Genomic DNA, 26,524 nt, shown 5'->3' with positions numbered 1-26,524 from the left:
ACTCGGAAATATCTGATATTATTTCCCAACATTTTGATAATTCTTTTTACAAATTGAATAAAAGGAATGGAGAGGAGTGTATGTGGGACCCCCCGGCCAGGCCTCCAGGTCTCGATGAGAGGTGACAGTGTGACAACTTCTCCTCACCCACAACCCCTGGCCTGCTGCTCTAACTTCTCCCATCAACCTTACCTAAGAGTGAGGTGGGGGCTTTCTGAGGATGTGGGGTTCCCCCCTAGAGGGGACTCCGGGCATCCTGTTTCAGACCCTGGGCTGGGTCGGGCTGGGGGCCCATGTGGGCCCGGAGGTGGCGCCGGCGCCGTCTCTCCTGCCGGCGGGCCAGCTGCCGCAGCTGTTTCCGGATGGCCCAGAGCACCAGGTACACTTCCCGCAGCATCGCAGCCTCTCGAGACTCCAGGGGGGACCCGGTCTTCATTTGGGAGGCAACTGAGGTAGAACTCACAGATGACTGTGAAAGAGAGAAGATGAGCACAGGTGAACAGCGTGGTCTACGGAGAAACTGCTGGTGAAAACACCTGCAGATAAACAGCAAGGCTTGTTTAATACCTCCTCTTCTGTCAGGTCACAGCTTGGGTACCGCCTCCTCCAGGAAGCCTTCTGGGGCTGTCTCTACTCTGGGGCTTGCCCTGTTACACCACGTTTTATACACGATTTGTTCTGTGGACTCATCTGTTTTCAATACCAGCACGCAAATTCTTGGAAGCCAGGGACCATGTCTGACCTACCTTTGAGTCCCCACTAGAGTTCCATGGAGAAATGAAGGACAGTCTCCAACCCAAAGCTCTCTCCTGACCTCAGGCCTGTATTTCCCACTGCTTCCTAGACATCTCCCTAAAGATGTACTTTGACACCTCAACTTATCCTGTCCCAACGCCCTAAACTCGTCACTCTCTTCCCTAAGTCAGCTCTGCTCCCAGTGAATGGCTCCAGCCTGCTTTGACCTCTGTCTGTCCCTCTCCCCTCACCACCACCCAATCAAGCACCTGGCACAACAATTCTACCTCTTAAATATCCCTCCAACCCATTAATTTGTTCTACCTGATGCCTCCCTCCCCATCCAGAACATTCTTCCCTGCTGACCTGAACTGCAGCACCTCCACTGGGTCTTCCTGCCTCTCTGCTCCTGGCCCCTTCTGACCTCCCTCCACAGGGCACCAGGTGAACTTTTATTTTATTTTTTGACTGCGCTGAGCAGCTTGTGGGATCTTAGTTCCCCAACCAGGAACCGAACCTAGGTCTCAGCAGTGAGAGCCCCAAGTCCTAACCACTGGGCTGCCAGTGAATTCCCAAGGTGGACTTTTAAAAATTATTATTAATGTAGTAAAACATTATTCAAAACCAAAATAAATTGACTTGATGGTGAGCTAGACATTTCCCTTTTTAAACTAAAATTTTGACTTTGAGATAATTGTAGACTCACATGCACTTGTGAGAAATGGATTCCTTATTCTGTTTACAATAGTAAAATATTTTGTAAAGATTTCCCTTTATTTTCCCTCAATAGTAAAATCTTTCGGATCTCTAGTTCATACAATATTGACATCAATACAATCCACTGATCTGCATTTACTCATATTTCCCCAGTTCTACTTGCACTCATTTGTGTGTTTTTGTGTGTTGGAGTCTACCCAATTTTATATCCTATGTGCAGGTTCATGTATCCAACGACCATAGTGAAGATACAGGAGATTTCCATCCACATAAGGATTCCTCATGTTGCCCTTTTATAACCAATCCACCTCCCCCAACTCTCCCTCTGTAGCACAGCCCCTGGAAACCGCTAAACCACTAATCAGATCACCATTTTTCTAATTCTGTTATTTCTCGAATGGTATCTAATGTAAGTGGAATCATATGATATATATATATATATATATAAGCTTTTGGAATTTGTTGTTTTCACTCAGCATAATTCCCTTGAGAGCCATCCAAGTTGTTGTATGTATCAATATTGTTCCTTTTCATGGCTGAGCAGCATTCCAGGGTAGGGATATAGTGAAGTTTAACCACTCATTCCTTGAAGGACAGGTGGGTTGTTTTGGGCTGTTATGAATCAAGCTGCTATGAACATCATGTACAGATTTTTGTGTGAACATAAATTTTCATTTATCTGGGATAATGCCCAAGAGTACAATCACCAGGCCATACAATAATTGCATGTTTAGTCTGATAAGAAGTGACCAAATGGTTTTTCCGGAGTGGCCACACCATTTTACATTCCCACCAGCATGAATGAGCAAGGGGGATCTGGGAGGGAAGGAAGGGGCTGTTGGGGACAAAGGGGACATAGTGCTGACCTTCCAGCTGCACATGTGCCAGCCAGACTGCAGGGCGGAGGCCATGAGCATGGAGACGGACTTGATGGCCGCCTGGGGCAGCTGCAACAGTGATCTCCGATGGCGACCCGCCTCCACCGCAGCCCCATCCATAGTGGTCTTGGCTAACAGGCAGGGGTCAGCCACCTTGTGGGACACATCCATCTTGGAGATCTTAGCCTCCTTGGGGGGCTCAACCAACTTGAAAGTCTCAGACACCTTGAAAGCCTTCTCTGCCTTCAACTCATTTTTCTTGGAGTCAGTATGATCCATGATGACTGACTTAGATTTGTGTTTCCAGAAGAAAACCTATGAACCGGACAGGGAGAGGAGGGACAGAAGAGAGGAGGCGGAGCAAGAGAAAACTGTCAGGAGAAGGGAAGGCCCAGAGGGGAAGGGGCAGCGAGTGTCCCGGCCTCCTCCCCAGCTGCCCCATCCCTCACCTCCTCCCTCCCCAGCTTGTCTGGCCACCGGAGGCCAGGAGGGGAAGGACGCCAGGTGAGGAAGTGGGGGGTTTCTGTGACCTGGAGGTCACTGGCCAGCATCTCCTACCCCAGCATGTCGGGAGAAAGGGGCTCTGAAACTTACCCAGCGGCTAATCTTTTGCCAAATCCATCGGAAGAACCTAATAACCACTGCCATTTCTCCCAATTACACGAGCCCCAAGAAAGGGGCAGAACCAGCATTTAGTTCAGTGGGGACGGGGAGGGGGAGGGGCTGCGGGCCAGTGGCCGCCACCTGAGGGGTCTCTGGGGAACTTCAGGCACAGCAGTGAAGAAAGAAATAGGGAATCCAGGAGGAAAGATCCTCCCAGTGACTCATCCTAGGCCCTTCCTCCCCTCCCTGAGACAGGGAGAGGAGTCAAAAGTGGATGAGAACCCAGAGGGAGAGAGAGTTCTAGACCATTGTGAGAGGCCCTTCCAGGACCCCCCAGAGCCAATCCCGGTGCTCTCAACCCTCCTTCCCCCAAATCCAAGGAAGGGAAACTCACATGAACACCTGGTGCTCCTTGGGCATTTCCCATGTATGATGTCATGTAACCCCTCCCAGCTGCCCTTCAGGTAGGTATTCTTGTCAGGGCCATTTCACCCAGGAGGAAGCTGAGACTCGGGAAAACCAGGAGAGCCTGCCGAAGCCGTAAATCTAGGGAGCCACAGGGTGGGGAGTCCAAACCCCAAGTCAGCCCCCAGGATCCCGCTCTCGGTGACCGCTCTCTCGGTCCCAAGTGGCGGCTGCTGCTTCCTCACTTCCCCACTAGATGGGTCCTTCTCCCCTGCCTCTTCCGCCTGGGACGGGAGCTGAGGCTGTCAGGGAGGGGCCTGCTCACCCGCAGGGCCCCAGCGTCAGCCAGCTGGGGGTGGAGGCCACAGAGGCTGGCCAGGCCTGGCGAGGGCATAGTGTGCCCGGGGAGCCTGGCCCACACCCAGCATTGAGACAAGGGGCCCATTCAGGGCCCCCCGCCCCGCCCCCAAGCCGCCACCCGGATCCAGCCCGCAGAGGGGACACGCTGGGAAGCTGGGGGCGGGGTAGGGGGGGGGAAGGATCCTGCACAATCACCAAAGGCTCCATTGTTCCCCTGTCCCCCACTAGCACGTGGGCTGACGCTCCCCCCTTCCCCACTCCCTCAGCCTCGCCTCGCCTGCCCCTTCCCAGGACCCAGGCCGTGGGCTCCCTTTTCCTCCCACATCTCCACGCTGAGCCACATTTCCCCTCCCCGGCCCGGGCAAGAGCTTCAGAGAAGCCCACAGCCTCAGTTTTTCCCCCACAAGTGGAAACTGGTGGTGCCCGGTCCCCCATCTGGACGCAAGCAACAAGATGCCAACCTCCAGATTCAAGTTTCTTCGGATTTTTTAATTATAATTATTATTTCAATAACAACCTGAATCCCAGAACTTCCAGATACACTGTCCGTCCTCCCTCCCCTGGCAGAGGAGGCAGAGGGTGGGGGGGTGCGCTCCAGGGAACAAGGTGGGGACGGCTGCCAGGGAGCCTCCAACTCCCCCAAGCCATCTATTGATGGGGGTCCCGGAACACTGACGGCTGGGAAAGGAGGAGGGGGGCTCCATCCAACGTCCCGTCCCGATGCATTCCCTCCTCCATCAATGTGCGCGGATGCCCCAGCCCAGTCCCCGGGCATCAAGGAAGGGTGGGGCCAGGCCCCTTCTCAGCCTGCGACTCCCATCCCCAGGGATCAGGGGGCATTAAAGCTGCATAGGAAGGGGGGCAGGCAGCTGGCACAAGGCCTAGCAGCTGTGGTGGCCCCCAAAGGCACATTGTGAGGGAAGGGAGGCTCAGACTGAGGGCCCGTTGGGCGCTGGGGGTCCAAGCCGGGGGACCCCCGAGGAAGGCAGCTGGGCCAGCTGCTCGGGGCTGGCCAGGGCACGCAGCAGTCCGTTCTCCTGCTCCAGCGCGGCGTTCCGCTCCGCCAGGTCCCGGATCTGCTCCTTCAGCACCTCCACCTCCTCCCGGACCGCAAACATGAGGTGGGACTTCACCAAGTCCTGGGGGGTCCAGGGACAGGCAGAGAAGCGTCAGGGGTCCCAGGCCACCACCCCACCCTCAGCCCCTGCCCGGTGCCTTGAGGAGGTGGGTGTTAAGAGATTCCCCCTGCTCCCAGATGACGGGGGGCTGCTGGGGAAGAAGAAGTCAGCCAGGGAAGGGGCAGGGTGTGGGGGATGGGGGTGGGTAAGGACGCTGGACAGAGGCAAGGTCAGGGCTCAAAGACAGAGATGGTGGCCAGGAGTAGGCTAGGAACCAAGGTATGTCAAGGGTTCAGGTGGAGACAAGAAGGGGTAGAGGATCCAAGGGAACCCAGCTGGGAGCAAGTCGAGCAGCTGGGAGTCAGTATCCCTGATAACGGAGGGGATGGAGCTTTGGGGCTGGGGCCTGGGCATCTGCACGCGAACCGGGACCTGCTAGGATCAAGATGGCTTCTCTTACCATGGCTTGTTCGATCTTGTTGTCAATGCCAACCAGGCTTCCGGAGCCACTGGAGAGACACAGGGAGATGAGAGGTGAGAAGGAACAGGGGCCAGGCCAGGTGTCTGGACACCCCAGCCCACTGTCTTCCAGGTGCTTCCTCGGTGTGGGCTCTGGCCTCCTCCATGAGCCCCATTTGCCGCAGCCTCCCACCCAGACCCCTGCCTGTACCTGTGACAGTAGAGAATCAGGGACAGGAGGGTTTTGTCCATCCCCCGGCGGGGTGAGGGCCGCTGCCCGGGCCCCCCTAGGCCCCGGTGGGGTGGGGGTCCAGATGCCCCTCGGATGGGGGACGCTCCCCGAGGGGAGCAAGGAGAAGAGACACAGCCCCTTTTCCGGGGAGGTGCCGGAGTCATCCCCACCACTCGGGTCTCATAGGAGGACACCAGGGACTTGACAGACACCCCTGGCTGGGCCATGCCCGAGGGGAAACAGTCCTCAGGCCTCCCCAGAGGGAGAGGGCTGCAGCAAAAGGACCGCCTGGGGGGCTCAAAGCCCCCCGGGCAGAGCAGAGTCTGGCTGGTGCCAGGCAGGCAGAAGGGAGACAGTGCCTAGGGGGTGCTGGCGTGAAAGATATACACCACCCCCCAGGGCAAAGCCTGGCTGCTATTGGCTCCTCGGAGACACGGGGACCCCCTCCCGCCGGCTCCATGGTGGGCGGGAATTCCCAGACACGGTCAGTGCCAGTGTCCCCTTCTCACCCTGGCACCAATCCCAGCGCGGAGGGGAGGGGGCCGGCTGAGGACAGTCAGCTGGTGGGCCGAGTCGGGGGAGGGGCTGCGGGGCCAGAAGCCTGGGTCAGGGAGGGCTGTGAAGGGTGTGAAGGGGGAGCCTGGCCCTGGGAGGCCTCTTCCCACCTCTGACCCTATCCTGCCCCCTCCAGGTGAACACTGGCCTCCCTCAAGGCCTCAGCTGCTCTCGGCTGGGAGGTGAGAGAGGGAGTGGAGGTGATGGGGTGAGGGGCGTCTCTGATGTGTGTGTGGTCTCCCTTGGACTAGAAGCACGTCCCTGAAGCACTAAGGCCACATCAGGGGTGGCCCCTGGGGCCCAGCCAGAGGGTGCCCCACACCTCCTACAGTGAGGGTGAGGAGGAATGGGAAAGATTACCATAGCAACAGAAAGAGCCTGAAAGACAAGCACCAGCCTATGGACCCGGAACCCGGATCTGCTATCTGGGATCTCGGAGGGAGCGAGAGCTTAAGAAGAGGTGGGAAGGGGATGGAGGTGGGATCCTGGGGAAGAGGCGCAGGTGCTTTGAAGATTCCTGGGAGCGGATGGCAGGGAGGGGAGAGCAGGTCTGGCTACAGTTTATTAAGTGGCCACCAGAGGTCGACTCAAGCCTGGCTCAATGGTCCCCAGGGCCAGGCTCTGGGTCCCAGAATCTGGCTCTCCCCCAAGCTGGTCTCTCCATGGCCCAGGGCCTGAGCTGTCCTTTGCGCCCTGTCCTCTCCTCAAAGGCTCCCTCTCCTCACCCCGTGGCTCACCACCCGCCCCGTCAGGCTTCTGCCTCAGCCCTGAGACCAGCCCTCCACCCCAGGACCGCAGGAGCCCCGATCCTGCCCTCTGGCCCCCAGCTCCGCCCCTCTCAGGGCAAGGTGGCCCCAATACCCCCATATGCTGACTGCCTCGCCCCTGTGTTCCCTCGTCAAGCCCTCTCTCCTGGTTGTCAGTTCCAACTTGCTTCCCCGTGGGGGGAATTAGCACTCAACCCAAGGTGACCCGTGCATGGGGCCCTGCAGCCAGGGAGAGCGCACGAGGGCACTGGGAATTTTCCACTTCCCATCCAAGGTCTGGGTGCAGAAGCCGCTGACAGGTGGAGTAACCAACAGGGTGAACCAGGCCTGCGAGGGCAGGATAGGATGAGGGAGGGGAAGGACACGTAGGACACGCGGGGTTTTCGGGGAGAGGACAAGATTAAGAGCAGAGGAAGGGCCAGCCAGCTGGAGCATCTAAGCAGTTTTCGAGGTGTTTCAAACCAAGACACCTGGGTGGAGACTGGGCCACCAGAGAACCCCCACCCCCACCAGTACACACAGACACTCAGAGACCAAAGCGGCGCAGCTCTGCCGGAATAGGAACACTGGCCTTGCTTGGCGGACACTCGGTAAAGATGCCAAGTAAGTTGTTCCTTCTTGCCAGAAATAAAGGAAAAATACAACAATAAACATTTGTTGGCTGATAGATGATTATCTCCTGTGTGTCTAGTGCTGGAGAGGTTTTGACAGCACTTTCCACTGGCACTTTCTAACATTAGCATTTCAAGGGACCAGGACTCTGGCAAACCAAGCCCTCCCTTTGAGAACCTCCTAGTGAGGGACCGCTGGCACTGTGCTGGAATTCCTGATCAGGGTCTGGAGTGGGAAGTTTGGAGTTGATTGGATGGGCTCAGGCTTCACCACAAGCCCCTCAAGCAACTTTGTGTGAGTCAGAATAAAATCTTTCAAGACGCTTATCGCCATCTTCTCGAAAACTGTCATGACTTCAAGCGTGAGTGGCGCCCCCTGGAGTTGTGCAGCACATAACAGGGGAGTTTGGCCCTGCGGGACTCTCAGGTCCTGGGGCAAGAACAGCGGTAGAGGCTAGTCCTCCTTTTTGAAGGTCAAACGAAACAGCCTCAAACTGAGGATTGGAGGAAGAAACTGGACATCTACGAGAGTGGTGGTGGGGGGCGGTTTCCGATGCTGAGGACAAGGGCCAACCCTGCTTCCTCAACATGTTTTGAGGAGCCCCCAGGGGCTAGGCCAGAGGCCAATGAAGTGGCATCCAGCTGCCCTGTCTATACTCCCTCCCAGATCTGTGGTGCCTCTGGGGTGGGGCCAGGCCAGGGAGCGGAGGATGGCTCCTCGCCCGGATTGGGAGAGCCGTCTCTGCCTCTGTCCTGGAGAGAAAGTGCATCCCAGAGATGGCTGTCTCCACCTCTCCTCTTGGGACACAGGCATTTCAGTAGGAGAGTGGAGAGAAAGTGGCTTTGGGGGCCGACCCAGGCTCTGACATCAGGCCTGCCACTTACTAGCGGGGTGACTTTGGACAAGTTTCTAAAACCTTCCTCCTCCAAGTCTCAGTTTTCTTCATCTAGAAAGAGGGATCATGGAGTTGCTCTTAGAATTATGTGAGATAAGAAGTAGCATCTGACCCCAAGGAAGCAGTAGATAAACAAATGCACCATTTCTTTCCTGAGTTCCTAGAATTTATTCCTTGTAATACTCAGATCCCCCATGCTGGCCATCTACCCAACCATCCACCTATCCCCTCATCCATCCATCCATCCATCCATCCATTTATTCAGGTACTTTTCAACCTCCAGGCCCTGGTGGAGGCCGGAAGGTTCTTGCAACTCAGGAGCACGTGAACAGTTTGATTTCACCATGCACCCTCTGTTCTCCCATCCCCAGATTTCTAGAATGGTCAGGCACCCCCAACTCCCCACCTGGGATTCAGGCACTTAATATGCCAGCCCACTCTCCCTAATCAAAAGGGAGGTCCCATGCCACTCATATACCCAGTTCTGCCAGCTCCAGGCACACCAAGAGAAATGAGGTGGGGGCTACACGCCCCATTCCAGGGGGCCAAGGAGGTAGCCCAACCCAAACCCGCTGGCCCAGCAGGGTGGAGCAGGAGGGGCTGGGCTGGGCCTGAGCCCCAGAGGCTTGGAGCTCAGCAGGGTAAAGTGGAGGCTGGGAGGCAGACCGGTCAGACTTGGTCAGACTGGGGTGTCTGAGGGGGTGGGACAGTGGGAGGAAGGGAGGGAGGAACAGCCCAAAAGAATAGAGCTCAGGAGGCTTCTGGAAGCAGAACTTGCTAAGAGAAAGTAGGAGGCTGGCCTCTGAAATCGACAGAGGTGGAGGAGGGGAGGGAGCCCTTCATGCCAGCAAACCTCCCAAGTGGGAGTGGGAGGGGGAGCGGGTAGGAAGCACAGAGAATAGCATCCACGGGGCGGGGGGGGGGGGGGGGGGGGGGGGGGGGGCAGGTGACTCTCCCGCCAACCTCGCACCTCACTCATTCCCTAGAGCAGGGAACCCAGAGGCGGCCCGGCCCACCCCTGCTCTGTCCCTCATTCTCCAGGTGCCCCCAGCAGGCCCCTCACCCCTCCATCCCACTGGCTATCACCCCTTCTCTTTCCTCTCTGCCCCCACCTCAAACACTCAGTCCCTGATTCAAGGGGAAGGGGGCAACACTTGAGTCCAAGTCAGGAAGGAGAGACTCCCCTCTGGAACAAGTCCCTCGGCACCCACAATGCCCTGCCCCTTGGTGGCCTCCAAACAGGAAGTCCCTCCCCCCAAGGGCTTCAAACAGGAAGTCCCACTCCTCCCTCCAAAATGAAAGTGGCGGCTCTCTGGCCCCTCTCCTGGGCTCCTGTCAGTCCACAGCCAGAAGGCAGCCGCTCGACCACCTGCCTCGCCACTTCGTCCCTCCCCTTTCGGTTTGCTGACATTCCTGTGTTGAAACCTGGCCCTTGAAACAGGAAGTTCTGCCCACCGTGCCATGAACGGGACACCCTCTCCTGAAGGGCAAACCCCAGCAGATCCTGCTCTCCTGTGCCTTCCCTGTGACCGACAGCCAGCCTCTCCATGGCTCGGGCTTGGCCTTGGCCTCTGGGAAGGGATCAGAGCCCAGGGTGATCCTAGTGCAGAGAAGAGAAACTTAGGGACCTGCTTTCTTGGTACCAGAGGTCCCGGGACCCTAAAGTAGTCTGCATGGAGTTTGAGGATGTCACCTCCACAGCCAGGAGTCCCACTGCCCTTGGGAGGGAGGGGGGGAAACAGGGAGGAGACCGACTCCCCATTCTGGTCTCCTGCACAGTTGCCAGTAAATTCTTAGGGTTGGCCAGATGATCGCTAAATCTGCAAGAGCTCTGGAATTTGACAACAATGACTCCCTTCAAACTAAAAAAAAAAAGTCTACAATTTGACAGTCTTAAGCCGGGGAGTCCCACCCAGCTCTCTCCACAGAGAGGGGAGTAGGTCTCAAATCAGCTTTGCCCAGTTTCATGCCCAGGCCGGGCTTCTCTGTTTAAGAAGTCCTCTCCAAGTTCAAGCTGGGGGGAAGTTCACCTATCAGGCAGTTTCCCTGCAGTTATCCCAGGTGCTGGGTGTGGGGGGAGCTGGAGCCTACCTACCTATCATCATCGCTGTCCAGGTGGCCACTGATGGCCAGCATGGATCGGGCGAAGCTGAGGCTCTGGGCAGCCGCTGTTCCAAAGGGGTCTGGAGACTTGTGAACCAGACTGGCATCGGGGAAGAAGTAGAGGGCTGGGGAGCTGGGGCGAGAGTCGACCGGGGGCACCTGGAGACAGACAGGTAGGAACCGTCACACTGAGCAAGAGAAAGGATCCAGCCATCTTACAACTTGCCTAGTAGTCTTCCTCCCTCCCCAGCTCTCCCCACACATCCCCTCTGTCTTCTGAGGACACAGGCGTCCTTCCCCCACAGACCTCCTTTCCCCCTGTCTCTGGGGAAGGCACTGGGCAGGTACTAGAGGCAAGGGAAACAGGGACCATCCTGAGGGCTGGGTTGACTGGCTTCCAAAAAGTGGCTCATGGGGTATCACAGAGGGGCTCTGGTCTACCCTCCAGTATCTTTCCCCAACCTAAGCCAGGACCGCTAGTCAGAGGCTAGTCAGAGAGTGTGCCTTCTGTCACCTGACTTCTTAAGGCGACTCAAACATCACTTCCTCAGAGGGGCATTTCTGCATCCTTTGACTCGTGAGTTCCACTAAACCGTTCTATCTTTTTTTTTTAGTAGTCCCTACTATTATCTGGAATAAAAGTATTTTTGCCTCTCTGCTGCTGGAAGGTTAGCTCCAGAGGGCAGAGCTTATAGTTTGTTCAATAGCTATTTGCAGAATGAATGAATCCTCAGAAACTGGTCCTCCGCCTCCTCCCCGCTCACCCTTCCTCTGCCCATTTTAGTCTCTCCTCTCAGACTTCTAGGGACTCAGGTGAAGTCCTGCTCCTGAGCTTGGCTCTCGGGGGCTGGTGGGGGAAGTTGCAGAGACGGATGGAGGTGGAGCCCGGGCGGGGACCCACACAGCCCAACAGGCGCTAGAGGTGGCTGCAAAAGGGCGGGGGCCACAGGAACAAGACGCCTCTGTGAGGCCCCAGGAGGCCCAGCTTCTCGGAAAAGTCAAGAACAGACAGTCCAAGGTGGTTGGCCGGGCTAAACAGAGGAAGGGGGCCCAGGTGGTGCCCCCGGCCCTCCTTCAGGCCCCTGTTAGAAGCAACCCAGGGAGAAGAGGCATGGGGGGAGTGGAGATGAGAGACAGACTTGGGGGCAGGGAAACAGCAGCACGGATACCCGCACACAGGAAGAGATCAGGGTGTGGGGGAAGGAATGGGGGCTGGGGGCGCAGAGGGGAGAGGGGCAGGGTCTGCGGGCCCTGGGGACGCTCAGGCAGGGCTTAAGGATAGAGCGAGCCGAGACTAGGGGCAAAGGGGGCTTGCTTTGGAAGCGTGTGGGGAGAGGGACCAGTAAAGGACACACATATTCTCCCTTGGGGTAGGAACTAAATGAAAGAACTCAAGAAAAATGGGGGGTAGCATGAGAGATGTGAGTTTGAGGCCAGGAGGGGGTGGGGGGAGCCAGTCCTGACCGGTCCTGACAAGGCCCAGACACACAGTCTCAGGTTATTTTTATACTGTGGTTTGTGCCCAAGGCCAGGAAGGGGAAAAGTTCTCATCCTCACACTCCCTGCCTTTCGTCCTGCGTCCAAGGTGTTATTTTCTCCTTCAGGACAGATGCATCCAACACCCCCTGGCTGCCCACCCCCTCCCACCCCCTCCCACCCCCAAGGACCCAGGCATCCTGCCTCCCAGCCCAGACTTGTTCCTCTTTTGGAGGCAGCAAGCAGAATGAGCAAAAGATTGAGCCCTTTCTCGGCCGCCTCCCACCTCTCTCCTGCTCCACAGTGGCCACCCCCAGGGATTGATCCTGGAGAGGTTCAGACATGAGAAATGGAGACAGACAGCTGGGGGCAGAAAGGACAAACCAGCCCAAGTCCCACCCTTGTAACGGGTTCCTTCACCCCCACCTGATTCTCCATGTCTTGGGACGAAGCTAGAGATGAGGCTGGGAGGATGGCTCGTGAAAAGAAAGAAGATCCCCTTCCCCAACTAGAGAGGGGACTGCAGAGGAGAGATTTACAGTGGAGTGCCTACTTTTTCTCTTCTCCCCCAAATTCAGCAGCTCCCAGAGGCCCAACTACCCCAGCCCTGCCTGGGGCCTCCACCCTCAAAGCCTGAAGAAGTGAGATCAAGACAGAAGGTGAAGGCCGAAGTCAGGAGGCCACATCTCCACGACAGACAGAACTGGGCTATGTGGAGATGGACGCTCAGGTCAAAGGCAACACATGGAAGGCCAAAGAGAAAGAAAGGACAGAAGAGGGAGCCTAAGAGAGAAAACAAGGGCCACGTAAGGAGCAGGAATGGGCTTCCAAGAGAGATGGCAGGAAGAAAAAAGACGGGCAGTCTGATCTGACAGACAGGTGACCGGGGAGCAGGCAGAGATCAGTGTGGAATTGGGGGCCAAGCACTGACCCTCAGGTGTCTGCCCAAACCCTGGAACCCAGCTCTTACCTGTCCCATCTCCTCTGGAGCAACCAACTCCATCCTCAGCCGCAGGGCTCCATCCTTCACACGGGACAGTGGAGGGGTCCCCGCTCCTGCTGCCGCCGTGGAGCCTCCTGCCTCGGCTTCTACCCTCAAGGTGGGCAGGGGCGTGGCAGCCCCGGAAGGGCCCGCGCTATCCCCGGTCCCAGGCTCTGGGGGGCGCTGCTGGGGTGGGGAGGCCGACAGCGGAGGTGTTTCCACCTTGGCCTTGCCGGGCACTGCCAGCTGGCCCAGTCCCCCCGTGAAGGAGCGGGCCTGAGGTCCAGGGGAGGTGGGGGGCGGGCGGAGCCAGGAGGTGGGGACCTGAGACAGGCCTGGCTGTGGGGTAGGGGTGCCCAGGCCCAAGCTGGCCAGCTCCAACCTGGAATCCAAAGATCTGCCCCCATTGCCCCCTGAGGCCCCTCGAATACCCTCCAGGAGCCGGCCGAAGCTAGGGGGCTCCAGGTCTCTCTCGTAAACATCCACACACGTCCAACGGCCTCGGCGATAAGGCTCTCCCAGGCCTTGGGGCAGCTTCACCACCCGGAAACGAGAGGCGGGGGCCCCAGGCGGCGGGGAGCCATTCCGGGGGGTGCTCTTGCCCCCTGGCTCGGGGTTGGGCTCCCCATTGGGCAGGCGGGGTGGGGGCCCGGTGGGGGCCGGGGCTGGTAGCCCAGCGGGGGCGGGGGCTGATGGCCCGGTAGGGGCCAGTGGCCCAGCGGGGGCCGGCAGGGCAGGGGCATCTGAACCCCCGGGGCTCCCTGGGCCCTCGTAGTCCAAGGTGACGCTGGTGATTTGGAAACTACTCTTCTTCTTGCCCCCACTCATGGTCCCTGGGGCTCAGGACTGGGCCAAGGTGGGCAGGGAGCTGGTGGTGGCTCTTTAAGGGGCTCAGGCACCCCTGGAGCAGGGGGGCCACATGGCGGGGACATCAGGGCCCCTGCGGATGTCTGAGTCCGACATGGCAGAAGGGCCTTGTGGGAACTGGGGGGTGCCTAGTTGGTGAAGGGAGAACAGGGTAGGGGAGGCGGCAGGAGTGGGGGGGCAGGGGCAGGTTTTTCCTGCTGCTGTCGTTGCTGAACTCCAGAGCTGAGTTTGCAAACTAGAAAGAGAAGGAGAGAGAGAGAGAGAGAGAGAGAGTGTTTGTGTGTGTGTGTGTGTGTGTGTGTGTGTGTGTGTGTATGTGAGAAAGCAGTGGGCAGGCCACCTCTGGGGCTTCCTCTCTGGGGAGCAGAATGGGGGAGGAAGGGGAAACCGCCAGACACCCAAAGACAAAGACAGAAATGACAGAGACCCGAGCAGAGGGAACAGAAAAGACAGAGAACCCGAGCAGATCCGGGCGGGAGCAGAGAGCAGGAAGAGGCAGCCCAGACCCAAAGTTGGGCATTTCTCCCTGGGATTCAAACTCGTGCGAACCCAAGTCGTTGCAAGAGCAAGAGCTCCAAGGTCTGGGTGAATAGGGGTGAAGCTGTTCCTCAGCCCGGCCAGGCCGCGGGGAGGCCTGTGCTGGGCATCCGAGTCGCCCCCGCCCCCAGGACCTCGCCCCCCAGCTCCCCCATCCCCCGGGCAGTCTCTGCCCCGGTGCCCCGCCCAGCCTAGAACCCTACCTCTCGACGGCGGCCACCGAGCTGGGCCAGGGGTCCCGGCCGCCTAAGGTGTGGGGCTGTCCCTTCCCTGGAGCCTCCTTGGCCCCAGCAGCTCGGGGTAGGGGTGGGGGGGGGTGGGGCGCGCAGGCGGCGATCAGAGGCTGTCAGGTTCTCTTCGGGGGCCGCACCTCGCCCCGCAAGGCATCTCCGCGGAAAGTTTGCTATCCAGAAAAGAAGGAACTCCCGCCTCCTTGGCGGAGCTCAGGCGCGGCCTCTGAGGTCCCCAGGCTCGGCCGACTGAAGCGAGAAGGGGGCGGCTCAGCCCCCTCCCCCCGATCCCGCAGGTGCTGCCGCCTCGGTGGTCGTCGCGGCGACGGGCCCTCCCAAGTCTCCTCCCGCGTGGCACCGATGGGTCTCTCTCCGCTCCTCTCGGTCTTTCTCTTTCTGGGCTGTTGACAACCCCCACACCAGGAAGTCCTGCCTCCTCGGGCCTGCTGACTGCTCCTCTCCTCCTCCTCCTTCCCCTCTTCCTCCCCTTCCTCCGCCCTCTCTCGCTCCTGGGGCTCCCGGCCAGCTGGCCCGGGGCCAGGTCTGCCACCGCCGCTGCTGGTGCAGTTGCCGCTGCCGCTGCCGCTGCTGCGGGGGCCCCGGGACAAGCTGCCTTAACCCCACACCTGCTGGGCCCCAGCCCAGCACTTCCTCGGAGGGAGGGGCCGCGGAGGGCGGAGAAAAAGGGGGAGGAGTTTGCGGGGAAGCCAGGGATTCCCTTACTTGTAGGCACTTGCTGCCATTGGCCTACGAACGTGCGCAGGAGTGGGGAGGAACTTAACCAGGGTTCCGCCGGGTGCCTGCCACCCCATCAGCGCCCAGTAAATGGTTATGGTGCTGCTGCAGCTGCTATTGTCATATCTTCGCTGGCTTTCACAGTAACGGAACGAGAGAGATACCGTTTTTCTCCCGTTCTTATTTTTTCAAGTAGATCTTTGTGGCGATTTTCAAACATGCCTCTACGTAGAGAGAACGATAAAAGGAACTCCTAAAGGACCCGAGATGCAGTTTCAACAATTGTCAGCTCACAGCCGACCTTGTTTCCTCTATATCCTCAAAATCTTTCGTGGTATTGTGCTGGAGGATTTGAATCAAACCCCAAACATTGCCCAAGTTCCTCTTGTTAAATGTGGATATGGAGACCCAGGAGATTCAGAAAGGCTGTCAGTGGTAGCGCAGGGACAGTTCTCACTCAGGTGTGTCCTTGTCTGGCTCCCTAGATAGGGAGACACCACGAAGACGCGCTAAGGAAGGTGCTGACTTGCATTTTCTCTACCAACCGCTGTTAACACACCAGCACCCATACAGATGTGCCCGCCTGGAGGAGGAACCTGGCTGGCCACAAACCCGGACCCTTTCCCTCACCCCCACCTCTCACCCTTCCCATCCCCTGCTCACTAAGGAGAATCCACGCACACTCATTAAGCGCCTACTGTGTGCTTGACAGGACTGAGCCTCTAACACTTTCACATGCTTGTCAGCATTCTGAGGGGAACTGTTTTAGCAAAAGCAGGGTTTAATGACCACATCTGCTGTCACTCCCAGGTTCATCATATGGAACTCTTTCCAAGCATATTAAAATTCTCCATATTTGTCCATTTCACATAATTAGCTCATGGATTCTCAAAACAGCCCAGGGCAGACATGGGGTGGGTTTTGAGCTCCAGTGTCTAAGCTGAGGAAACTGAGGCTTGGGTTACTTGCCCAAGGCGTCAGAGCTAGCATTTGATGCCACTGAGACTAGCTGACCCGTCGTTCCTTCCTCAGGTTAGCTCATGGAAATTTTTAATCACCCTTTAAGCAAAAACAAAACAAACCCCCTTCCCCCCGGTTTATATATTTCTTCTTTATCTCTTTGTTAACATGCATCTGCACTCCTCTCTCTCTTCATGGCAACAACGGCTACCACAGCCAGATCCCGTAGCCAGATCCCGAGGCCTCCCAAGTGATGAGGTCCAGGAAGCAGCCTCCCACACAACCCCTCACCCCACTCTCTCCCCTCTGGCAAAATTCACAACACAGCCCCGCGACTCCGCCCCCAGAGCCTCCTTCCTTCCGTGATGACTGGCTACAAACTATTCAAACTTATCTTTGAATCCTCCCCTTCCCACCAACTCAGACACTCGGCATCAACTTGGGCTCCTCCGTGTCTGCAGTCCCAGGGACATTGATGGTCTTTGTGTAAATGTTTGTTGAGTGAATAGATAAAAGTTTATTCACACCAAGGTGTGTAAATATGAAACCATAGTTATGTATTTTTGATGTGTTAACTCTCCCGGGGCATTTATAATGCCTTCTATTAAATGTGGGGCAATTTACGACTTACAAAGCTGTATTCATGATTTGGTGGAGTCAAAAGTTACTGGGAGGACGACTTGGGCCATGGGGGCGGATGGGCAGAAGACGTTAGTCCAGGTGGTGAAACAAGGTCTGGACTCCTGGGAAGCTGCAGGGATAAAGCGATGAGCACCCAGCGAAAGAGCCTCGCTGCCCTCCCGGTACCTGGGGGGCGGCTGGAAGACGCCGCGCGGACAAGGGAGCACGCCCCCTGCTGGACAAAGACGCGGATGGTCCGGCTGCCGACTCTCAGAGCCCCTCCGCCCGGAAACCGGCCCCCCCTGCCGGCCTCGCCGCCTCACTGCACTCCGGGCCCCGCAGCCGCAGCCTCGCCCCGGCCGGACGCGGGGTGCGCACCAGGGGAGCGCCGGGCGCACGGGGTACGCGCGTGTGTGCCGGCCCCTGGCCGCCGCTGGGGGGCGCCTCTGCGCTCGGCACCCCGCACCCCCGATTGCTCCGCCGGGGCCTTGGACACCAAACCCAGCGCGGCCCGGCGGGGCAGGGGCGAGGGGCGGCGAGGAGCGGACGCCCCAAAGCGGGGGCGGGCTGGCTCCGGGTCCCCCAAATCCCACGACCTTTTTCCAAGTGCCCCCCGCGGGCTCCGCTGGCCCCATGCCCCCCACCCCAGCCTAGCGGCACAGCGCGGCCCCGCCGCTCCCACTCCGTCCTTGGAGGGTGTGGAAGGGTGGGTTTGGGGCCGGGGGCGGGTCTGGGGGCGGACCCGGAGGCGGGGCTGTCTCTGCGGCAGGGCCCTGTTCGGCTCCCCCCGGTCTCTGTCTCTCCTCCTCCCTCCTCCTGCTCCGGGCGGAGCCCGGCATGGGGGGGCCGGCGCCCGGCAGGCCAGGTACGGTGATGTAGAAATTGGGGAGGCTTGGTGCGGGGAGGTGGGATGGGGGGACAAGGGGTAGGGAGGAGTGGCGGGGCGAGAGACGGAGAAACCCAGGGTAGCAGGACAAGGGGAAGGGGAGGGGTGCCCGGGAACCTGGGGCCTTCGGATGGAGAGGGGGATGAAGCCAACCAGGTTTGGAACAAACCGGGAAGGGAGAGGACGGCTGTGAGGAGGGGCGCCTAGGAGGAGAGGTGAGGCTGAAGGCGCAGAGGAGAGTGTGTTTGGGGGAAGGGAAACCAGAGCAGGTATGGAGGCCGCAGCTCAGAAGGTAGCTATGGGGCCAGACTGGAGACCCCCGGGTGAGAGGGAGGGGCGGAGACTGGGAGAAGGAAGCCGGGAGCCTCCCAGATCCTGGAGGAGGAAGGTGATTTGGGCCATCAGCGAGGGAGGCGGGGACGGTCGCTGAGGGCCCAGGCGAAGGTCTGGCGAGGGGGCCGGCAGGGAATGGAGAGACATGGATGGGTGGTCTTGTAGGTGCCCAACTCAGAGTGCCCTCACCCTTTCTCCAGCGTCCCCGCCCTGCCCCCATGACACCCCCCACCAGCCTCAGGTCCCAAGAGGGGGTAGGGAGTCTGACTGTCTCCCCCTTCCCCAGCCGGGTGCAGTGTAGCCAAGTAGGCCCCGGCATAACTCCTTGTCTATAGGTACGTCCACTCCAGTGCAGCCGATTTGTGTGTATCTGGAGGTCTGTGTGTGCTGTGGGTGTGTCAGGGTGTTTATGTCTATGTGTCTGGCTGTTCTAGGTTGTGTTTACCTATGTCAGTTTGTGTGTCTGGCCCTCTGTTTGTAGAGATGGGTCTGTGACCTGGTGGTTGGTGTGTCTGAATGGGTGTTTGTGTGCCTGCAGGCTGCTGTAGGTCTGTGGGCCCTGTCCGTGTGCTGGATCAGGCTGGATTTACAGGATGGGGATCTGTATCAGGCTGATCACTCCAGAGTGTGTGTTTGTGGCCCTGAACACCTTTGTCAGGGTGTGTGACTCTCTATACCTGTCTGTCTGTCTGTGGGTCCTGGAGGCGGAGTTGGGTTTTCTGTGCCTCCATCTGTTTTCCTTTCTCTGAGGACCCGAGTCACATCTCTGCTCCTTTCTCTCTCTCTCATTCATTCCTGGCCCCGACCCACCCCACATACTTCTTTTTTTCCTTTCCATCCCTCTCCACCAAGTGGATCCGGGACCCAGGGAGGGTCGCCCCCCGGGCCTGGTGGCGCTGAGCAGGGCCCCCCAGCCCCCACCTCCTGCCCCACGACATGAACCTCCTCTACCGAAAAACCAAGCTGGAGTGGAGGCAGCACAAGGAAGAGGAGGCCAAGAGGAGGTAAGGCTGCAGCCCCAGAGCGCCCCTCTCCTGTCCCACCTCTGCTCTCCCCCACCCCAACCCGGCCGGGCCACATCCCTCTCTGCCCTTCCTGAGCCCAGCAGCCTGGTCATCAGTCTGATCTCAGAGTCTGTGCTCAGTACAAAATTGCTGGAATTGCACACGCCCTGTCTCTGTCCTGCTCGTGGCTCCTGGCTCCAGCCCCTGCCCTGGCCTCTGAGGGGGCTTGCGGCTCAGGGGGCTCCTGTTGGCTCTTGCCCATCCCCAGAGGCCCAGGTCACTCCCTCCTGATCACCTCTGGCCTGTGATCTCCTATCTGACAGTGTGGGGCTGACTCCTGGTTCCCCTGTCACCTGACCTTGGAAGGGGCAGGCCCTGCTGCCCTCATGGTCCAGGATGGAGTCATCTGAGGGGCACCAGAGATGATCCACTTGGCCCTTCCCAGTGACAGGATTGTGTGTGTGTGTGCGTGTGTGTGTGGTGGGGGACATGCAGGCTGGGCCCTGCAGAAGAGCCAGGGCTTGGAACTGACCCCCCCCTCCAGCCCCGCCACTGCTCGCCCCCTCCCCTCGTTCCCCCGGGACCTGGCGCCTGGCCTCTCCTGTGTTGTCACTTCTCTTTTTCACTCCCATTGACGGCACAGCCTCTTGGAGCCTGAGTCAGAGCCACCTCCCTGCTCCCTTCTCCCCCCTCGAAACTGTGGAGTTTAATTCTTGTTGTTAATTAGATTAATCAGAGCTATCGCTGCAGTGATCTCTCCCTAATGAAGGGTTAGTAGACAGGGCCCTAATGAGAGCCCACCGCACAGAGACTCGCCCCTCTTCCTCGCCAGCCGCCCCCCCACCCCCTTCACTCACACAGAAGCTCAGGGACAAGTGAACAGGAACTGGGGTGAGCCTGGGAGGGTAACAGAGAGAGGATGGCAACGGAGGGAGAGGGAGAGAAAGAAAGAGAGAGAGAGGCAGGGAGGAAAGAGAGATCAGTCGGGGGAGGCTCTCTGATGATGCGGCAGGCGGTACAGCCTGGGTCTGGGAAAGGAGGCGCCCGCGCGGTGTGGGAGCGGAGGCCGCAGCAGCAGCCGGACACGCGGGGAGGCCAGAGGCCGGGCGTGGGCCCGCGTCAGGGGGAGAAGGAGCAGAGCTCGGGCGGCAGGTGCATGTGCCATGCAGGGCTGGGCAGCCCGGGCCGGCCTGCCTCTCCGTGTGCCGAGCTGTCCACATGTGCGGTGCCCACGCTGGGGCCCGCCAGCTCCAGGGACGCTCCCCTGCACACGGGCTCACCCCTTCTCTCATCCCTGTCCCCGGCCTCCTTCCCTTTCTCAAGGCCTCGGGATTCGGCCCCTCCCCATCCCCACCCCGGCCCCCGCCCTCCTCCCTGGGAGGCCCCAGGGTTGCCCACCGCTCCTCCTCGCTCTTGAGGTGGAAGAGGAGCGGAAGGCCCAGGCCTGAGGCCCGACCCCGGTTCCCCCTGGGTCTTCTCTCCCCAGCTCCAGTAAGGAGGTGGCTCCCGCAGGCCCGGCGGCGGGGCCCGGGGCCGGCCCGGGGCCGGGCGTCCGCGTGCGGGACATCGCCTCGCTGCGCCGCTCGCTGAGGATGGGCTTCATGACGATGCCCGCCTCCCAGGAGCACACCCCTCACCCCTGCCGCAGCGCCATGGCCCCCCGCTCCCTGTCGTGCCACTCTGTGGGCAGCATGGACAGCGTGGGGGGCGCGCCTGGGGCGGGCGGCGGGGGCCTCACTGAGGACGGCGGCACCCGAAGACCCCCGGCCAAGCCCCGGAGGCACCCCAGCACCAAGCTTAGCATGGCGGGGTCGGGGGCAGAGACGCCCCCCAGCAAGAAAGCAGGTGAGACACGCCCCCCGCCCCTCCGCAAGGGGGAACCGGGAGGATCCTTTGCGGGCCACGGGAGGCCTGCCTGGAGGGTTCATTCGGGGAAGAACCCAGGAAGTGGAAGGTTCCATTCTCAGAGGGAATGTGGGGGGGGGGGGGTATTTTTTGGAAGGGCCTGAGATGAACCATTCAAGGGCAGGGAAAATCTCCTTGAAAAGTTCATTCTTGGGAAAGGGGTGGCCTTGAAGGGCCTTGAGGGTGGGGGGCAGAATTGAGGGTGCAAGCTGCAGATTCTGGAAAGTTCTTTAGAAGGCGCCAAGGCCAACTGGTAGGAAAGGAACGAACTGGGGCTGTTAGTTGAGGAAAGCTGGGGGAAATGAAGAGGCAGAAATGTCCTTGCAGGTGAGTGAAGAGGCCACAGTGGGTCTCCCCGTTTCCTTCCCCGACTGAGAGCCTGGTATCTCGTTTTCTTTCCTGTCCTACCCAGGCTCTCAGAAGCCAGCCCCCGAGGGCCGCGAGTCCGGCCGGAAGGTCCCTCCGCAGAAGCCCAGGCGAAGCCCGAACACCCAGCTGTCGGTGTCCTTCGATGAGTCCTGTCCCCCAGCCCCCTCCCCTCGAGGGGGGAACCTGCCCCTTCAGCGCCTCAGCAGGGGCTCCTGTGTGGCCGGGGATCCTGAGGCGGGCGCCCAGGAAGAAGAGCCCGTGTACATCGAGATGGTGGGCGATGTCTTCAAGGGAGGAGGGCGGAGTGGAGGAGGCCTGACGGGGCCCCCTCTGGGGGGTGGGGGCCCGACCCCTCCCGCTGGCGCTGACTCGGACTCGGACGAGAGTGAGGCCATCTATGAGGAGATGAAGTACCCGCTGCCCGAGGAGGCCGGGGAAGGCCGGGCCAATGGAGCCCCTGCACTGACCGCAGCCTCTACGCCACACCAGCCTCACGCCCTTCAGCCCCTCACCCACCGCCGGCCAGCTTCAGCCCTCCCGAGCCGAAGGGATGGCACGCCCACCAAGACCACTCCTTGTGAAATTCCCCCGCCCTTCCCCAACCTCCTCCAGCACCGGCCTCCGCTCCTGGCCTTCCCCCAAGCCAAGTCTGCTTCCCGAACCCCCGGCGACGGGGTCTCGAGGCTACCGGTCCTCTGCCACTCCAAGGAGCCAGCTGGCTCCACCCCAGCTCCCCAAGTGCCTGCCCGGGAGCGGGAGACGCCTCCCCTACCGCCTCCGCCTCCCGCTGCCAACCTGCTGCTGCTGGGACCCTCGGGCCGAGCCCGGAGCCACTCAACACCATTGCCGCCCCAGGGCTCTGGCCAGCCCCGGGGGGAGCGGGAGCTCCCCAATTCCCACAGCATGATCTGCCCCAAGGCGGCAGGGGCGCCAGCAGCCCCTCCTGCCCCGGCTGCCTTGCTCCCCGGCGCCCCCAAGGACAAGGCCGTGTCTTACACCATGGTGTACTCAGCAGTCAAGGTGACCACGCACTCCGTCCTGCCAGCTGGCCCGCCCCTGGGTGCTGGGGAGCCAAAGACGGAGAAAGAAATCGCAGTCCTCCATGGGATGCTGTGCACCAGCTCGAGGCCCCCTGTGCCCGGGAAGTCCAGCCCCCACAGCGGGGCTCTGGGTGCAGCAGCTGGGGTTCTCCACCACCGCGCCTGCCTGGCCTCCCCACACAGCCTTCCGGATCCAACCGCAGGCCCCCTGACCCCCCTCTGGACCTACCCAGCTGCAGCAGCTGGGCTCAAGAGACCCCCTGCCTATGAGAGCCTCAAGGCCGGGGGGGTGCTGAATAAGGGCTGTGGGATGGGAGCTCCGGCCCCCATGGTCAAGATCCAGCTGCAAGAGCAAGGGACGGACGGGGGGGCCTTCGCCAGCATCTCCTGTGCCCACGTCATCGCCAGTGCGGGGACGCCAGAGGAGGAAGAGGACATGGGTGCCTCGACGTTTGGGGCAGGCTGGGCTCTGCAGCGGAAGGTCCTGTATGGAGGGAGGAAGGCAAAAGAGCTGGACAGTGAGTGAGGAGGGGGAACGGGCCCAGGGATGTCTGTGATGATCTGGGGGAGGTGTCGAAGGGGTTACTTGGAAGCCACAGCCCATTGTCCTGAACTGGGAACTTTTCTGGGAGAGCGGAGGGATGGGGGCATGCAGCAGACTGAAGGGGTGAGGTCCCTGCGTGTGTGCACTGGTAGGGCAGGAAGACCTGGAGTAGGGAGGGGGCAGGACCTGGTCTCCTCCTCCTGTCCTGTCCCGCTGTACTCCCCGCCCCTCCCTCCACTGGGCTGCAGGGGTGTGTGTGTTTGTGAGTGTGCGCACATGAGGAGCTAAACACAGCTGCCTCCCAGCTGTTACCATAGCAACCCATCCAGACAGGAGGGAGAGGAGAGGGAGGCCCCTACGGTTGCCTGGCAACGCAATGCTCTGCCAGGCCTACTCAGAGATGAGCTTAGTTCACATGCAGCCCTTCCCCCAAGGCCCCCCTTCACGTTCCCCCAGCTCAGAATTTGGGATTCTCCCCTCGCCTAGGGAAGAGCCCCTGCTGCTCTCCGCTTGAGATCATTCTGGCCCTGTAGGGGGCTGGAGGGGTTCTGAAGTTAAAGCTGGGGTAGGGGAGACCCCTCTGAACAGGGAAAAGGGTTTGGCAGCAGTAAATATCTACAATTCTCAGCCCAGGGGTGGTGCCAGGACTGGCGTCCCTCCGCTGTGTGTGTGTGAAGTGTGATGTCGGGGCCCTCCCTTCCCAGCTGTGACTTGCAACGGGGCAAATCTTTGTCCTGGTCCAGCCAGGTCGTGGTGTGTGTAGCCGGGGGGACAGCAAGACCCTTCACGTTGTACAGCTTCTGAGCTCTCCTTGTCACCCAGCAGAGATCGAGGACAGTGCCCGGGCCTGGAATGGCAGTGCTGAGGGTCTAGGCAAGGTGGAGCGTGAGGACAGAGGCCCTATGGCATCAGGGATCCCCGTGAGGAGCCAGGGGGCAGAGGGCCTGCTGGCCAGGATCCACCACGGAGGGGACCGAGGAGGAGGCCGCACGGCGCTGCCCATACCCTGCCAGACCTTCCCCGCCTGCCACCGCAACGGAGGTGACACCATCTGCCCCCGCACACAGATGGGGTGGGCTGGGGGAATCTCCCAGGGCCCAGGCCCTACCTCCTAATAGCAGGTCTCCATCCCCCGCTCCGTTGAGGCTAGGCTCAGTCTGACCGGGCCTCTCCTGTCCTCGGGGCATTGGGGGAGGGGAACCTGGCGCCCCCTTCCTTTCTCACTCCTCAATCTTCTGCCTCAGACTTCACTGGAGGCTACCGCCTGGGGCGTTCGGCCTCCACCTCCGGAGTCCGGCAGGCTGCGCTCCACAGCCCCCGGCCCTGCAGCCAGCCAAGGGATGCCCTGAGCCAGGTGAGGAGGGACACAGGCTTGGGCTTTTTATTTGGGAAGGAGCAGGTAGGGAAGAAGGCCCGGGTGTGGGAGGAAAGGCGAGAGGTCAGGGTGGGGCCTTGGCACGGACTCAGGGCGGACCCCGCCGGATGGATGGAGAGCGAGCGGGTGGGGTAGAACCTGGGTAGCCAGGCTGGCACCACTGGCTGATGAGGGCCTTGGTGCCTTTAGAAAGAGACTTCCCGCAGTGGAAAGATTCGTCCTACTGGGAAGGCGGTTTTTATGAGGCAAGCTCTTCCTGAGGGAGACAGGCCTCGCCTGGCACCAGGGCGCAGGGGGAGTGGACGAGAGGCCTTGGGGTCAAGAGAAGACTCGTTTCTGGGCGACGCGTTGATCTTGGTGGGGTTTCGGCGGTGGGGACGGGGCCTGGTGACTCTGAGGTCCTTGACCCCCCTCATTCCTTCCTCCCCCACCCCACCCCGTCGGGGGCGGGCGGCGGGAGGAGGGGCTGCAGACCCAGCCAGCGCTGCCGCTGCCGCTGCCGCTGCCCCCGCCGCCCCAGCCCGCCCGCGAGCGCGACGGCAAGCTGCTGGAGGTGATCGAGCGCAAGCGCTGCGTGTGCAAGGAGATCAAGGCGCGCCACCGGCCCGACCGCGGCCTCTGCAAGCAGGAGAGCATGCCCATCCTCCCCAGCTGGCGGCGCGGGCCCGAGCCCCGCAAGTCCGGCACGCCGCCCTGCCGCCGGCAGCACACGGTCCTCTGGGACACGGCCATCTGAGGGGGCGGGGGGGCCGGCTCTCCCAGAGACTGGCCTCGAAAGAGGGACGCTTGAAGGACCAGGTGAAAGAGAGCCGCCGGGGAGAAGCCCCCGCTGCCCTCCACCCTAACCCTTGCCCCCGGACGGGGAATCGGCCGGGCCGGTCGGGCTTGGAGTCCCAAGTCGCAAACCCCAGAAAGGTGAGGGAGGGGTTGCTTGAAGTTGGGAGTGAGGTCCTCCTGCTGCTCTCCCCTCTGAGCAAAGTAGACCGCCCCACCCCAGGTCAGCATGGGGGAGGAGGGAGGGGTCAGGGAGGAAAGGGGGGCGGGCCAGCGAGGGACAGAGAGTGAGAGGTAGAAGGGGCTCTTTTAGAGAGTGGGGGAGGTGGTAATTATTTTGTTGTTTATTTCGGTTTGGAAGGCAATTCTGGGCCCGTCTGATCCACTCCTGAACAAGGAGTGGGGAATCGCGGGCAAGTAAAGGGAACCAAGTTGGCACTCTCCCCAGTACCCAGAGGCCCCGCCATCCAGCTGTGCCCTCCCCGCCCCGTCACTCCCCGCAAAGCCAGGGACAGACTGGTCTGGAGAGCAGTGGAGCCGCAGAAGGGAGGGGCTCTGAGAGTGGAGAGTCGGAGTCGGGAGGGCCAGAGGGCTCCTTCACAGTATTTACCAGTCGCCAGTATTGGGTAGTGAGCTTGGCCTGCTCTGAACCGGGCATCTTATTTAGCTCCAGGGTGAGGGTCTAGCACCAGGGATGGGCGGGGTGATAGGGAAGGAGGGGAATTTTCGCGGAGGGGGGTGGGGGTGGGCAGGGTATTTATTTAAATTAAAAAAAAAAAACAAACCCAGAAGAGCTGTCAGGAACTTTTTTTTAATTCCTTTCTTTTCAGAAATAATATATTAAAAGACTAACGATCCTAGAAGTGGCTTCTTATATTTCAGTGCGCTCCGCCTTTTTTTTTAAACACCTGTTTTGTTTTCCCTCTGGCCCCTGGTTGGTGGGAGCAGGGAGGGTTACTATGGCAAGTGAGCGGGAGAGGTGCAGCTGGAGGTAAGTCTTCGGGAATGCCACCATGCACTGACTCCGCAGACATTAACGGAGCATCTGATGTGTCCTGGCCCTGCGCCAAGGCAGCAGGAACATTCTGACAGAAGCCTGCCCTCCAGCAGCTTGTAGTCTATTCAGGGGCATGAGATCCCTGAGCTGACACTAGACAATGCTCCAGGACTAAGAGAGGGAGAGGGCTGGGCTCTTCTGACAAGGCTTCCTGCACAGGGCACCTAAAAGTACAGGTAAGGTTTGGATGAGCAGGGAGAAAGTCCCACGCTCACAACATGATTGTGGGATTGGGGTGGGGGCAGCAATTGTGTTTAAATATGCAGATGGCAGTGAGTCAACCTTGATGAAGCTGGTGCAGAAAGAGGGGCCTCAAAGCCCAAGAGGCTGGTCCTCAAGAAGGAATCCCGGGAGGAGGATTACAAACAGAGTCTGGGAGAATGGAGGGCA

General features: G+C 60.0%; 3 protein-coding genes across 4 annotated transcripts; 1 reads left to right on the top strand and 2 right to left on the bottom strand.

Moving 5' to 3' along the window:
- SPACDR (sperm acrosome developmental regulator) lies at positions 1 to 4,041 on the bottom strand. 2 transcript variants are annotated; one of them, XM_061153566.1, is made up of 3 exons: positions 3,328 to 4,041; positions 2,319 to 2,645; positions 1 to 469 (listed from the first exon to the last, which is right to left on the bottom strand). In XM_061153566.1, exons 1-3 carry the CDS (start codon positions 3,370 to 3,372, stop codon positions 236 to 238), a joined length of 606 nt encoding a protein of 201 aa, XP_061009549.1. In that variant the 5' UTR covers positions 3,373 to 4,041; the 3' UTR covers positions 1 to 235. The 2 variants fall into 2 exon arrangements, with proteins under 2 accessions (XP_061009549.1, XP_061009550.1); XM_061153567.1 differs by lacking the exon at positions 3,328 to 4,041 and adding an exon at positions 2,925 to 3,318.
- Positions 4,042 to 4,166: 125 nt separating this feature from the next.
- TSC22D4 (TSC22 domain family member 4) lies at positions 4,167 to 15,182 on the bottom strand. The gene is made up of 5 exons (XM_061153565.1): positions 14,505 to 15,182; positions 12,886 to 13,999; positions 10,432 to 10,598; positions 5,277 to 5,325; positions 4,167 to 4,837 (listed from the first exon to the last, which is right to left on the bottom strand). Exons 2-5 carry the CDS (start codon positions 13,723 to 13,725, stop codon positions 4,628 to 4,630), a joined length of 1,266 nt encoding a protein of 421 aa, XP_061009548.1. The 5' UTR covers positions 13,726 to 13,999; positions 14,505 to 15,182; the 3' UTR covers positions 4,167 to 4,627.
- A 2,460-nt stretch (positions 15,183 to 17,642) lies between these two features.
- NYAP1 (neuronal tyrosine phosphorylated phosphoinositide-3-kinase adaptor 1) lies at positions 17,643 to 25,771 on the top strand. The gene is made up of 7 exons (XM_061152314.1): positions 17,643 to 17,712; positions 18,919 to 19,070; positions 20,557 to 20,915; positions 21,388 to 22,902; positions 23,754 to 23,969; positions 24,173 to 24,282; positions 24,776 to 25,771. The coding sequence occupies exons 2-7, from the start codon at positions 19,003 to 19,005 to the stop codon at positions 25,037 to 25,039; spliced, it is 2,532 nt and encodes an 843-aa protein (XP_061008297.1). The 5' UTR covers positions 17,643 to 17,712; positions 18,919 to 19,002; the 3' UTR covers positions 25,040 to 25,771.
- Positions 25,772 to 26,524: the final 753 nt, after the last annotated feature.

The sequence above is a fragment of the Dama dama genome, chromosome 10 (assembly GCF_033118175.1).
Source record: "Dama dama isolate Ldn47 chromosome 10, ASM3311817v1, whole genome shotgun sequence".
NCBI classification, from domain to species: domain Eukaryota; kingdom Metazoa; phylum Chordata; class Mammalia; order Artiodactyla; family Cervidae; genus Dama; species Dama dama.
This window is presented reverse-complemented; position numbering and strand designations above follow the sequence as displayed.